Raw genomic sequence first — 14,214 nt, forward strand, 5'->3', positions numbered from 1 at the left:
CTTTGTATCTATACATTTTCACAAGTCCTTTCCACGCTTAGGTTCTAAGGGAAAAAAAGAAAGAAAATCAATGGAATACATAGTGACAGCGAGCTGTAAAAAGCAACTGGAGAAAGACACTGGAAGTAGAGAAAGCTGAACTCAATACATTTAGTAACAGGGCACCCTCAGCAATCTTTTGCTTGATGGCTGGGCACCCATTTCCTTCCCGTCAGCCCAACTGTCCATCCCACTGCCCTATCTATTGCTCCACTCATCACACCACATTAATACCCTCCGATAAGATCCAACCACAGCCCTCTCTGTGTGTCGTACCCACCTCTGGTGTTTATTGCCAAATCCTCTATTTTGGTTTTATCTGACCATAGAAGACGGTTGGGTTTGTTTTTGGATGAAAGTGGAGGCTATTTTCGTGGTGAAGTAGGTGATGTGGGATTGTAGTTTTGGAGAGTTTCTGACCCCAAGACCCAAGACTGAACTAACTCTCTGCAATTCTTCATTTTGCTGCGAATCACAGCTATATTCCAATGTGATGAATGACTAATGGTATTTTGTCTATGTGTTACCTAGTATTTATACCGCTGTGACACAAGAAGTCACAGAGGAACATTTTCCTGTTCCTGGGCACCCAGGGTGTAAAATATCAATGGGAATAAATATATTTTTCTCATATGAATTCATAGGGGCGTCAATAACGGTAGCATGCATATATTTAACTATTTTGGGGCGGAAACCTGTATTTATTGTGGATTTTTTGTGGGACTACATTTACTCTTTTACATGTTCACTCTCTCTTACGCTCTCTAGATGAGCGGTTTGCGGTCTCAAAGATTTTCCTCTTTCTATCTATGTAAGGTCAGCTGGGACAGGCCATAGAATGTCTTGCTATCATATGTCTTGGGCATAAATAAAACTTCACATACTGTAAGTCAGCTCCCTTACGCAAACTAGTGTTGACTTTCTTTGCTCACGAGCAGCGACAAAGGTCTTCACATTTAATTATGGAACGATAAAATATTATCTTAACTATAACCGACTACAAGGATTAAAAAAAATAATAATACATTTCTAGGTCAAGCACACATATATTACAGTGTATCTTGCAGGAGTTAATATTCTGATGAGAATGCACGCTGTACAAGGACACAGTGTACCAGAGACAAGAAAGTAACCGCTTTTTAAACGGCTCTCTTAAGACATGAAGCCAAATTTAGGCTGGAATGTGTGGCCTTTAACAGCTCCGTATGAGATGACCTCCACTCTGTTCAAGATGTGGCTTTCTGTAAAGCCGCTTACACAATAAACAATAATTGGGGCTTTTAGCTCCAAACGTGCAGTAGCAATGAATAAAGTAAATGATATTTTTGGGGTATTTAGTCTTCACACTAGCTTCTTAGCACTCCTCAAAAAGAAATTTTGCACAGGTCAATCTGTGTCAAATTTTGTTTGCACGGGAGTCAAAGTCTCATATTCTCTCTCTTTGGAAGACTTTGAATTACTTTGTAATTAAACAGAACACAGCTGACTGTTTTCAGTCATTCAGAGATATGTTTGTGCTTTACAATTACTTGACTTAAACAAGAAAAAAAATGACCCTTGCCAGGTCTTGACCTCTGCTGACCTCTGCCCCACATATCTTACTACACAGAGGATGCGAAATTAAGGGTTTTCTCACAAAATAATTTCTTTGTTCTCCAAAAAGTTTGTTATCTTTTCATCCAATAATATTATATAACTTGTTATCACTAATTTATACAGCGCCAACAATTTCCGCAGCACCGCAGCACTTCTTATGGTCCATACACTAAAAGAGTCTGACACAACTAGAAGTAACTGACGAGCTGTTATGCTAGGTAAAGAAGGTCCTGTCGGAAATAATGTGGGGGCATCCTTAAACTAAAATATCTAAAATACAAGTCATAAGTGTCACTATTGGCACCAAGTTAAATTTCAATACCTGCCAACTAAGTACCAATCCCGTAAAATGATGGAGGGTTCCGTCACAATGACTCCGACTTCAATCTAGTCAACAGAATAGGGACATCAAGCCATTTGCTGTAGGGCTCAATTTGCCTTCATTGCAAAGATGGCTAAATATTTTCAAGAATGGAAAAACCTGGTGGATAACTGGAAAAATATTCTGTCATTGGGGTCTATTCACTAAAGAGGGGGTTTGCAGAATAGTTTAACATGGGAAGTAAATAGATTTAACAATGTGGTTTGTCCTCTGCTTTCAAAACAAAAGAGAGTACATAACAAGGCTACGACTTACCAACATACATCGGGGGGGAAAAGCTGGGTAGCGTGTTCTGATTTCAGGAACATTTCTGTTCTTTTCAAGTTTCTAAAAGTCAGGACAACAGCTTTATTGTACGCTGTGTACAGTCCCGAGACAGCCTTGTTTTGTGGACACTTTCCACGTGCTTTTATTTTCTTACATGTATGTTTAGGATGAGTTGCTGACAAAAAAACTCACAATTGTTTAAATTGAACTATGGATCGGGGACAATAGCTAACAGCACTGTTCTGTATATCTGCTTTTATGTCATTAAAATACCGCAGCTTCAACAATTCAGAGATCTGAAAACACGGCTCATGGTGTTTTCACACCAATTGATATCATTCATCTCAGTTTACCAAACATATTGGTAATAATAATAACAGCTAAATCTAAAGATCCTATGAAATTAATGCATGAGAGCTTAACATGAACCAAGATCTTATAATGTCCCTCAGCTAAATAGTATTATATATATATATATATATATATATATATATATATATATATATATACACACACACACACATACATACACACAAAACAACACTATTCCCAAGTACACAAATATTGCAAATGTGTACGTCTTAGACTTGGATTCTTAATCAGCTATAAATCCTAATGTGTCAATGTTGCTGGATTAGAGTTTGCTTCCAAATTTAGCTGCTGTAGTTGGAAGAATAAAACTGTTGAGTCGCTTATTTGTTATTCAAGAGTAAATTTCAATAGTTATATATGTGACTTAAAGTACCTCGAATTGTCCACTAAGGTCGGGAACTGATGTGCATAATCCAGAGCCAAATCAAGACTGGCTTTTATTTTATTAAATGTATTTATTGGTTTTCTATAATAAATGTATTTATTTATTTATTGGTCTTCTATAATAAGGTATCTGGTTTAAAGGTAGGGTCAGCGCTAAAAGACCACCAAGGCGCTACCAGAAAAATGTCCCAGCTTGGGCCCCTCATCATGTGTCAAGAGAAGCTATGATGTTCTGGAGCAAAGTGCTAATTTGGCGTAATCAATGAATTCCATGGTTTCTAGGGCAATATTTCTGAATTTAGAACTTAATGCCAGAACTGATCCAGTCTTTTAGTAGTATTTTACTCTTGGTCTTCCTTTACGCCATAAGAAACGCCTGGTTCAGGGCTAGCCCTACAGATATATTCAACCTAGATACCTCATAACTACAGAGTTAACATTATGTATAACTCTACATATATAGGATACATTTATTATACTTTTTAAAAGTGTTGGTAATGCTTCATCAACTTGCTTCACTTGACATTACAAAAGATTCAAACCTCTGTTAATAAATGTAAACTGTTTTCATAAAATACCCACTTAGTATTAACTGTATGTTTGGTGCCAATTATATGTTTGACGTTGTACTCAATACAGAAAATTGGTTAAAGAAACTAATTTGTAGATATACAGTGTGTTTAAAAGAACACATAACCTACAACATACATTAAAATCAAACTAAAGACTTAACGTTTTGCTGAAAATGCGAGTTCCTTTTAAACAAAGGTTGTTATTACAGCAAAAAATATAAGACTGATTAGTTTTATTAAATAATATATATTTAAAGTTATATTTATATATAAGGGATTTATGCATCATCTGTCTACCGCTGGCCACAGGCAGTCAAAAATGATGTCTCCAGGTTAACCAGATCTGCGTTATAAGTAACGAGTATTAAGTCATCCAATGGAAACGTTGAAAAGGCAAGCATTTACTAAATTTCACAAGACATTTCCTGTAAATATCTCTCATTTATGGTCCATTTACTCAAATGTCACGAGCATTCTCAGCCATTCACTTAAGTGGACAGTGCGTCTTAAATACCGGGTAGCCATGTGTTTAACATTTGAGCCACGGGGAAGCAAAAGTCACTCACCTTTCCTGCATTCCAAATGGAATAAAATAAATGTTACAAAATGAATGCAAATCATTATATTTAAGAGGTTGTTAAACAGCTGAACAACAAGCAAATTCAATTTGTTTCCTGGATTAAATGGAAAAATCCAGAGAAATTATAAAACATTTAGTATGAGTGCATTACGAGTACTTAACACAAATAGGACTTATTATTCCAATAGGCTTCCACGTACGTCTAAGCCTAACACTGAGAACTTTCTGCCATCCCAAAAAAGAGATCAAGAAGAATAGGTGCGATGCTGAGCTGACGGGACGTACAGACAGACAAACAAACAAACTGGCAACACGGCGACTATTTAATTATAGCGTGTCCATTATTTCAACTCCATGATGGGGATGCCAATTATAACAGTAACCGAGATTCACAACATGTGAAAGCCCTCTGTGCCTTGACCTTTTTAGAATCCCATTTAACAACTGAAAGATGCAGAAAGAACATAAAAGCAATAGTTGAAGGTATAACATCACAAAATCCTTCTATTCCATGGCTTCGCTTCCAGAATGGTTTACAATCTGAGGAGGACATAAACACCTCTGTCACTTCCATGGGGGTCTTACAAGCGCCCCCAAGGGCATCTGCAAAATGCACTTCCACTGATTTTAATGGGGTCCATAACTCAAGCTGATTGGCTGCTTCAAGCAGCCTATGGCAGAGCTAAACATAGACCCTGAAGGGGACGGTGCACTGCAGCTTTTCCTAAAGACAGTGGTTTTGTTTTCTCTTTCTTTGTACAGGTACAAAATGCATATTTATATATTTACACATTTTTTGGTGATGCTTCATGAGGGAAGTAAGTTGTTCCTTTAATAAATCTATGTAATGATCCAAAAGTGTACCACGGTATGATGAAATACAATAAAAATCATAAAGCGTTAGATACTGTTAATAAATGCATTTTAATGATGCTAAAAGCTGAGTTGGTAACAATTCCTCTTTAAACATCATTCTGTCTGAAGCGAATTTGAAGTTTTCTTTTTCAGATCTTTACATATTAGTGACCATTTGAAATGCGGTCCTCTTGGTATAGCACTCATAAGATTGTAACAGCTGCAGTTTCATGTTGATAAATGTAAAATAACGAACTTGGGATGTAAAAAAACCCAAATACAAACTACATAATTGGGACACTGTGCTGTCAGCAAAAACAGAAGAGAGGGACTTGGGAGTATTATATAATATTAGTATAATATTATTTCTGAGGCCTTACAGGTAAGTAGGTAATGCAACAAAGCATGGGCAAAAAGCGGCAGATGCAGATATAGTGAGGGAATTTAAATATAAAATAGGCAGACTAGATAGGCTGAATGTTTCTTATCTGCTGTTTATTTTTTTAGGTTTAGCCTATGAAATCTCCGTCAATCCATCAGTTGCTATAGTAACAATCAACACATTTTGTGTCTGAATCCTCAGAGATTTTGCAACTTTGAAACAAACTAGTGAAATATCTGGCTGTCAGGGCGTGTAAATGAAGTCAAGTATCCTGATCAGTCATCACCTTCATTTTCTCTCAAACATCTCATGCTGTTGAAGTTTTTATCTCATGAACACAATGCTGGCTTAAGACAGACGAACTGAGATCATTGGGTACAAACTGTAAAAAAAATGATGTTATGAAGGAAAATGCCCATTAACTGTTTAACGAGATTAAAATACAACTCCTTCTGAAAGTTACCAGGAATGATTTCATGGAGAATGATTTTGCTCTATAAATGCAGTGACATAAAGCATACCCACAGAATACAGCGCTGTGTGTCCATTAGACCAAATTCCAAAACCGTCCTACATAGCGTTTCCACACACCTTAAAGAATCCAGGTGCGCTCTACGTGCAGAATTATCTGCTCTACTGGGATGAGAGCTGTAGACACAGACACAGTCTTTGCGCTTAGATGTAATATTTTCACTGTGATGTTTGACGTGTGCAAGGTATCCATAGAGTACGCTGTCTTATATTAAGCAGCTGTGTCCAAACATAACATGGTACATTGAAAGCCAACGCTAGTAAAACAAACATGAAGTGTGTAACAAGACGTGCCCAGCTTTGTCCAAGTCCTCTCATTCACTATGCACTAGGCTTGTATACTCTAGGGCAGGGGCGTCCAAATGCGGATCACAAGAGCCCTGCTGCTTACTTGTGGGAGGGGCTATTCTCTGCTCCAGTCCTGCCTCCTCTGTGGGGAGAACGAGGGAGGCCGCGCCCCCTGCTGAAGTCTGTGATCGGCATTGAGAGAGCTGTAGAGCAGGTAAGGGGGTGGGGGGAGGTTGTGTGAATGAGTATGCCTGATTGAGGGAATGAATCTGTGAATGAATGAATTTTTGTGTGTGTGATAGCATGGATGTGTAAGTGCTGGAACCTAGGCATGATGGGACTATGATTGCTGTTAGCAATCACACTCCTATCATGCCAAGTCAGCCAGTACATGCTGAAACCTGGCTAGCTGCCCCCCTTGTGTATTGATGCTGCCAGCAGTATGAGGTCTGCACTTACAGCCACCCTGTACCAGCATGTATTGGCTGACTTGGGATGATAGGAGTGTGATTGCTAACAGCTAATAGCAATCTGCTAACAGCAATCACACTCCTATCATGCCAAGTCATATTGTTGATTTTTTTTGTCCAATTGTGGTGTGTTACTTTTAATAAAATCCTGAATTTGTAGGCCCAGAAATCCCAGAAATCATTGAGAGGAAAAGTAAAGGTTTTGTGTCATTTACTTTATTTTAATCTGCATATCTTATTAAAGGCCATATTTTCTCTCAGTGAAAAATGAGTGCGGCCCTCGCACGTATACAATTCTGATGGGCTGTCCTAACTGCTGATTGACGTAACATGATATGCTCCCTACAGTTGACCTCTTGCTCATCGTGATCATTTACCCATGACCTTGTTTATGACATTGTGTCCTCTATGTTGGATATGTATTCAAATGCCAGACCTTTCTTTGTCTATCTAGTGCCTTGTACCATCACAGCAGTATACATCTACCTCCTGATCTCAAGGGATCTCCACTGACACTCCAAATTACACAGACACTTTGAGAAGTCTGCAAATTCCAGTGAGTATGTTATTATACATTAAGATGTTTAATGGGCCTTTAATTTCATCACAACAACAAATGTATATTGGCACAAGTGGTTTCTCGGTTATATACCAGCATCAGCGTTCCAAGTGGACCATCCAGCTGTCCAAGAGGACCTGTCAAAGACAGCAGATTTTGGGGCTGGGGACAAGCTTGCCGTCCTGCTAAACATTATAGGGTTACCCCCTCAGGTATAGCCCTTGCTACTAATTGCTCACTAGTGGTCCTGCTAATCCTGTTGAAGTTATAGCAGCCTAATAGAGAAAGTGGGAAAAGTTCGACATTTTGACGTCCAGTGATCAGCTGGCAGTAACTTGCCAATTGCGCTAACGCGCCGCATCTCAGACAGTCGCAAACTCTGCATTTTATGCACCAACCATTATAACCTTACTGGAAAGCACAAATTATTAAGGGTTTTTGTTAACCCTTTGCCCTGCAGTCACTTCTACATACATTAATAGCTCAATCTGGCACGTGTGTTTCCATCGAAAATTTTAAAGCACAAAATGAAAGATTCACTCATTTTTCTCAGTTTTCAGGTTAATACTTAAATCTCATAAATCAGGAATGGCTGATCACACCTTACACACAGCAGACCCTGCAACACCGAAAAATTAAATAGCATTGTCTCTGTGTTGCAGAGTTCTTTTAAATCGCTGTTTATTTACTCCACGGTATCGCAGAGTAAACAGTTTATTACATATTTCCTGGTGTTGGAAAAACTGGGCCACATAGCAACCAGCATTTTGTAACAAAACATGGCTGCGTTGCTAGGGCTTATGATCTTTATACTTGTTTATACTTGCAGGCAGTTGATTGAGCCGGAACCCAGACTGGGGCAAGAGCCCCCCAGACCCTGACTATGGACACCCATCATTATATGAACTAAGAAATCTGTAGGTATCTACCGATGAAGACGATAACACTAAATAGAGAGATCCCAAATAATGAGCTGAATGTCGTGATGTTCTGAACATTTCTATAATTTGATTTTACTCTTGATTTTCTGATTCCGCCACATCTGTTATGATCCATTTAGTTGACAGAATGCATAACAATATGGAATAACGTTTTTGGGAGCACATCACATATATGTATATATATAAGAGTAGATATGCAAATAAATGAAGGATTTCTCTTGCTCGGTTTTAGATGGGACCCTAATCAAGGATTGAAGAAAAATACATGCGCAAAAGTTCAGGTAAGCACAGGGCAGATTCACTGCATGTTTCAGGGGTGAGAGAAGAAGCGGTGATAGCCCATCCAACATGGCCAACCCATGTCCCATCTGTGACCCACCTGCAATGCCTTTTTGTACAAACTTTGTACATGTATTGGCCCTGGGAGGACAGACATGTAATTCATTTAAGTATTCACTATGCACCATTCCATTGGCTAGTCTAAAACTTGACATTCATTTTAAAGTATCCTCCAGGTTGCATAAAATAGTTTACTAAAAAATGAATGTCAATGTAACACTGAACCAATAAATAATAACAAATAAAGTCCTTTTTAGCTTGGTCCACCAGCGATCTTGTGACATCATCTGCCTCTTCACCTCTGACTTTACTGCTGTTACTTCAGTGGCACATAGTAGTACACTCATGCGTACACACACTCACGCACATTGACTCTCACACACACTCACACATTTTATACATTTATTTTGTACCCTTGGCAGTGTCACACATAGTTTACTTTCGGTCCTCTAGTTATTTATCTCTTTATCTCAACTGGTCTCCAAAAGCAAAGTAAATAGATTTCACATCAAACATTTCAACAGACCCGGTTATGCTATCCAGCAATTCATTTTAAAACCACGATTAGCAGATTATGCGTGCAAGAACCACACATTTTGATCAAGAACCTTTTTTCACAACACAGATTACGATATTTTAAACAGATCTTACCTGTAGAAATATAGCCTTTAACTCGCCGGGATCGGCTCTTTTCGTGTACTAGAATTAAACAAGAATAACATTTTTATTAAAGAAGTCTGTTTTTTCCTACCCATTTTTACAGCCTTATTAAACGCAGTCCCCATGGGGTAATTATTGTAGAGTCAAATGACAGCTCGTTGTGAAAACAATTACCATGAGTTATTTGCAGCTCCATTTAAAGGGGTAGCTCTTTAAACTTAAATTCCAATATACTCCCAAAATATCATTAGCATTTTGCTGAATCACAAGCAGATCTTAGCGCTGCAACCAGAAGCAAATGGCTCGATCTCCAACTGCGGAGCTTCCCTAACAGAGACGACCTGGACTTGCAGACAGGGGTTCTTTCACATCCAAACCTTTAAAGCCATTAAAGGGACCAGATCGTGTCACATCTGAGCTGTCAAGCGGCCAGAGATCCTGCCAAACAATGCATCGCCACGGAGAATGGGCAGAACATGTGATTGTGACACGGATCTGCACATGCAATGTATATACATAGATAGATAGATATATATGTACATATATATGTATGTATCTCACAGCAGTAAACAGTGGGTTAATGGCAGGCTGGACAATCACAGCAGCGCACAGCAGCAGGGCCCGGGTGATACACAGTATATCAGACACACACACACAGTGCAGCGATCTGCAGCCTCTCCACCCCCGGCTCCTCCGGCACAAGCCATGCACTCAGCCTGAGGATGCCCCTGACTCCCAGCGAGGGTTAAGGTAAAGCGGCTACAGAGTATGGAGACGGTCTTATGCAATAGTAGCAGCTAGTTAGAGTCACCTTGACCGCCATGCTGAGGCTGTGATGTCAGAGCTCGTAGAAGGCGCGCTCCCTCCCCGGTACGCGCGCTCTATGCTAATGATCCGGGAGAAGCGCTCTGCACACCCAGGCTGGGGTCTGTGTCTCGTCCTGCGCCCAGGGGCTGTCACTGTGTCACTACGGGGGCTGTCTCACTGTGTCACTACATGGGGCGTCACTGTCTCCCTACATGGGATGTCACTTTGTCACTACATGGGGCGTCACTGTCTCCCTACGGGGTCTGTCACTGTGTCCTTATGGGGGCTGTCACTTTGTGTCTACATGGGGTGTCACTGTCTCCCTACATGGGGTGTCACTGTCTCCCTACATGGGGTGTCACTGTCTCCCTACATGGGGTGTCACTGTCTCCCTACATGGGGTGTCACTGTCTCCCTACATGGGGGGTCACTGGTACTGTCACTGGGACCCATGTATGCCCTTCCTTCCACTCCTTGTTACAGAAGACAAGACAGTTTGTTTTTATTTATGTATCTCTGTGACAATGTATCTCTTTACCAGATCACCCATTCATCATGTTGAAGACCAATGACTTTCTGCTGGCCTGTGATATACATTAGTAGTGATTTTGTATTTTAGCATCATTGCTGATGTCATATGCAGGTTTTAATTCTGATGCCTTGTTTTATATAGGGGGCTGGATTCCTTTACATCCAGATCATCCCCAGCTGTTCTATAATCACAAGGGATTCTTTACTAATTTTATTTTTTAGTTATATGGGGTCTGCGGGCCAAGTGTCAGATCTCTGTTAATAGGGGTTTTTATATTAAATATACACACAGAATGTAGACCTGTGATATAAATCCACTGGAGTTGTGTGCTTTAGTGTTATTCATTGCCTATTACCAAGATTTTTTTTATTAAAGTATGCTAAATGTGAAATTACCTATTTTTTTCCAGTAACCTCAATTAATCCGTGGTCTGGTCATCATTCTTAACTTAACAAACAAATGATATGCCAATGTTACGGGACACAGGTTTGATTAGGTTTTGACGTGCCAATTGTGGTTTTAGCTGGGACACTAAGCCAAGGCAAATATTAGACCCCTTGACGATCAGATTGATGTATAGTTTAAAACTCACACAATTGTAGATTGTAAAATTATAGATATACTTTAGGGAAATGGTTTGTACAGAAAAACATGAATATAAATTAGCACAAGGATCTGTAAAAGAACTGAGGACCGGTAGAAAGTATATTATTTCCATAGGGGTTTTGCTGTAAAATTCTAAGAATTTGCATAGATGCCTATTCTGCTCTGACTGGCCACAAAATATTCTTGTATCGTATGCTAAATTTAGCCAGGTACCAAAGAGGTTAAACAAGTGGCAAGTGGGGCAAAGGACTGGGGGTCATACTCCATCCAGTGCCCTAAAGGTTAGGAGTTCTACGCATTGCAATGATGCACAGGTGGTAGAATTCCTATCCCTAAATATAGCGATCCTAACGCAGAGTCTAACGCAGACGGCACATTTCATCTGCAAAATGTGTGTTTTCCAGCCACAATAGATAAGTACGTATCTGTGCCCCAGTTAGTTAGGGCTTATCAGTTTTCTCATTATAGTCACTATAACAGCGCTGTGGAATATGATGGCGCTATATAAAACCATAATATTATCATTGTGGCATAATTTACCTTAAATACTTGGATTCTGTGTAAACTTACCATTCAACATCAAAATGAAAACTTTACGAATAAGAATTCTTCTAAAATATGTTCCATCTTATTACTTGGGGAAAGGATAAGTGGTACATAAAGTAGTGATAGCTTTATGCCTACCCCATGCGCATTTAAATTCCCTTATTGTGTCAGCGTCTACCACGTCTGATGGGAAGCTGTTCCATTTATCTACCATGTTCCCAGTAAAGTAAAACTTCCTTACATTTCATCTAAACCTTTAACCCTCTAATTTTAGAATACGACCTCTTGTTCTCCCCCTTTTTCAAAACAAAAACTATTTGAAATCAGGGCATATACCTTGTTTTTCCCTTCAGTTTAACACTTTCTAATGTGCGTGTGAGACGTTACTATACATACCTAGGTAACAAACACTGTACGATAAAGTAAAGAAGCCTTTGTTGGTTCATCAGAAGCACACTTTAACTATGGATGTGCCAGCCTTGTTTCATGCCCTTGCCAGCAGGAGGCTTTGGAACGCATGTGAATGTTTGGACCTCTGGAAACTAGAACTCCTTTTTAGCTACACCTACTATCCTTAGCCAAACTCCAAATTACCGACTTTGGTCCAGTATATCCTATAACAGAAGGTAATGTGTTGTCTCAGACCCTGTAGATTTGATTACCATATAAGTTTACATGGTATTTAAATGCTTAACTATACTATTAGCGTGATGGGAGTTGTAGTGTCACAACAGCTGCAGGACTGCCGGTCCTCTAACCAGCTCTAGAGAATACAGAGATGAATACAACTCAGTTTTACATCTCAGTATTTATAATCTTTCAACAGCTTTCAGGCCAACATAGGCTGATCCTTGGGGGCTTTGATTGCAGGTTGGCCACAAGTGTTTCCTACACCTCACTGTTACTAGCAGCGCATGAGCATGTGGGAACTGCTCCAGGACAGGTCTGCAGGTCATGCATAGCAAGCTGGAGGAACAACATCTGGAGAAGTGTTCTCTATTCCCGTCTGACATAAAGAGCACAAAAATTAGAACAGTTGTGCTGAGCAAACCTTGTGGACGGTGCGGTGGCATAAATCTCTTTCTTGGATTGTTCTAGCAGAGTAGATCTAATAGATTCACATGCTTATTCTGTAAGCAAACGCACACCTCCCGTTCTACCTCCAGTACTCTTGGGCACTCTACTAGAATTACTAACAGTATCCTTATTATGATGTGAATGGCAACAGCCATCTTTATTCTGTATCCAATGTAGTCAAATGAAAATGTTGCTGTATGTTGTGGTAGCGCTGTGTATTTAATAAGGAAAGTATTGTTCTTTGATTACCTAACTAGTGTTTGGTGAAGTAGTGTGTTTGAAAACATATTTGAAGTGTTTCATGAGTGTCCTTGCTTCCTGGTTCAATCCATGTGCACAGCGATCCAGCATCGCCTCATACATTCAGACCACAGACCAAACACCCTTCTAGAACGTCAGATGCCCCTTGTGTGAAGCTGTCATCTTACACCGTTTCCATTCCCTTGTGTGTAAATTAATTGAATAACTTGGCTATGGCTTCCGACGGAATTCTGGATGTCAGAGACATTGGAAGCAGGACACTTTTATGGACTGTCACAATCTAGCATTCCTCATGATACTCAGCCATAGCACAGTCTATTAGCATTACTGAATATCCAACTTCAAGTCTAGTGACTTTAAATACACCCAGTGAAGATAATGTAACCAGCGAGAGGAATGCCCTCCTACGTAAGTCATTTGTATAAGTAGCACCTGGAATGTTACTACCACTTCCTGCTTTAAACACAAATGACATTTCCCATCAGAAGGTAGGGATTATCATACTCCAATACACAAAAGAAAACAACAATTAATCTTGATCTGATGGTCAAGTGCCTGCATAGTATATTCTGACAGTAGTACTAGACATCAAAGGTTCTTCACATTGAGGAGGACTACGCATGTTCCCCTACTAGGGATGATTTGGCCTAGAATTACGCATCAATCAGTGCAACTTTTTGTCATTGTAACAATCCAATGAACCACCTGGGAACTCTCTCGATTTGACCCAGAGTCTCCAGGTGAAGCCATGTTTCCCTGGGTCAGTACCCACTCCTTACAGACTTTACCCTGATTCCTATCCAGGTTCCGCTCCCACTAAAGGCTGTCTGGGGTTTGAAGAGGGAGACCCCAGGCAGCGTATCCTGGGAAGTTCCCAGGTATGCTAATAAAATGACTCTGATTACCTACAACTAAACATTTAAGGGTATAAACCTTCTGTAAGTCCATTAGGTGCTAGGTTTAACTAGTACACTGTTTTCTCTCACTGGCTCAACCTGATGTTATGGGCAGCCTCTTCCTGCACATGCATTCTCAGCCATATGTGGGTCTTCAACATGCTTTGAATATCAAATGCAAAGCTGCAAGCTGTCACAATTTTGTAGGGACAGTCATGACAGTAGAATGTATGTCCCTAAGGCTGCCTGACCAGAGGTAGGCAAAGCATCTG

The 14,214-nt window shown here is 39.8% G+C and overlaps 1 protein-coding gene across 1 annotated transcript in view; it reads right to left on the reverse strand.

The window, feature by feature from the left end:
- The window catches only part of LOC149285953 (electrogenic aspartate/glutamate antiporter SLC25A12, mitochondrial-like), a 59,106-nt gene that overhangs the window by 40,957 nt on the left and 3,935 nt on the right, over positions 1–14,214 (reverse strand). Inside the window, exon 2 of the mRNA XM_089494668.1 lies at positions 9,209–9,256. Within this exon, the coding sequence (XP_089350794.1) occupies positions 9,209–9,256 (48 nt within the window). The remainder of the gene's footprint in view (positions 1–9,208; positions 9,257–14,214) is intronic.

The sequence above is a fragment of the Sceloporus occidentalis genome, unplaced genomic scaffold (assembly GCF_023333645.1).
Source record: "Sceloporus occidentalis isolate IW3139 unplaced genomic scaffold, rSceOcc1.0.p SCAF_74, whole genome shotgun sequence".
In the NCBI taxonomy this organism is placed as follows: domain Eukaryota; kingdom Metazoa; phylum Chordata; class Lepidosauria; order Squamata; family Phrynosomatidae; genus Sceloporus; species Sceloporus occidentalis.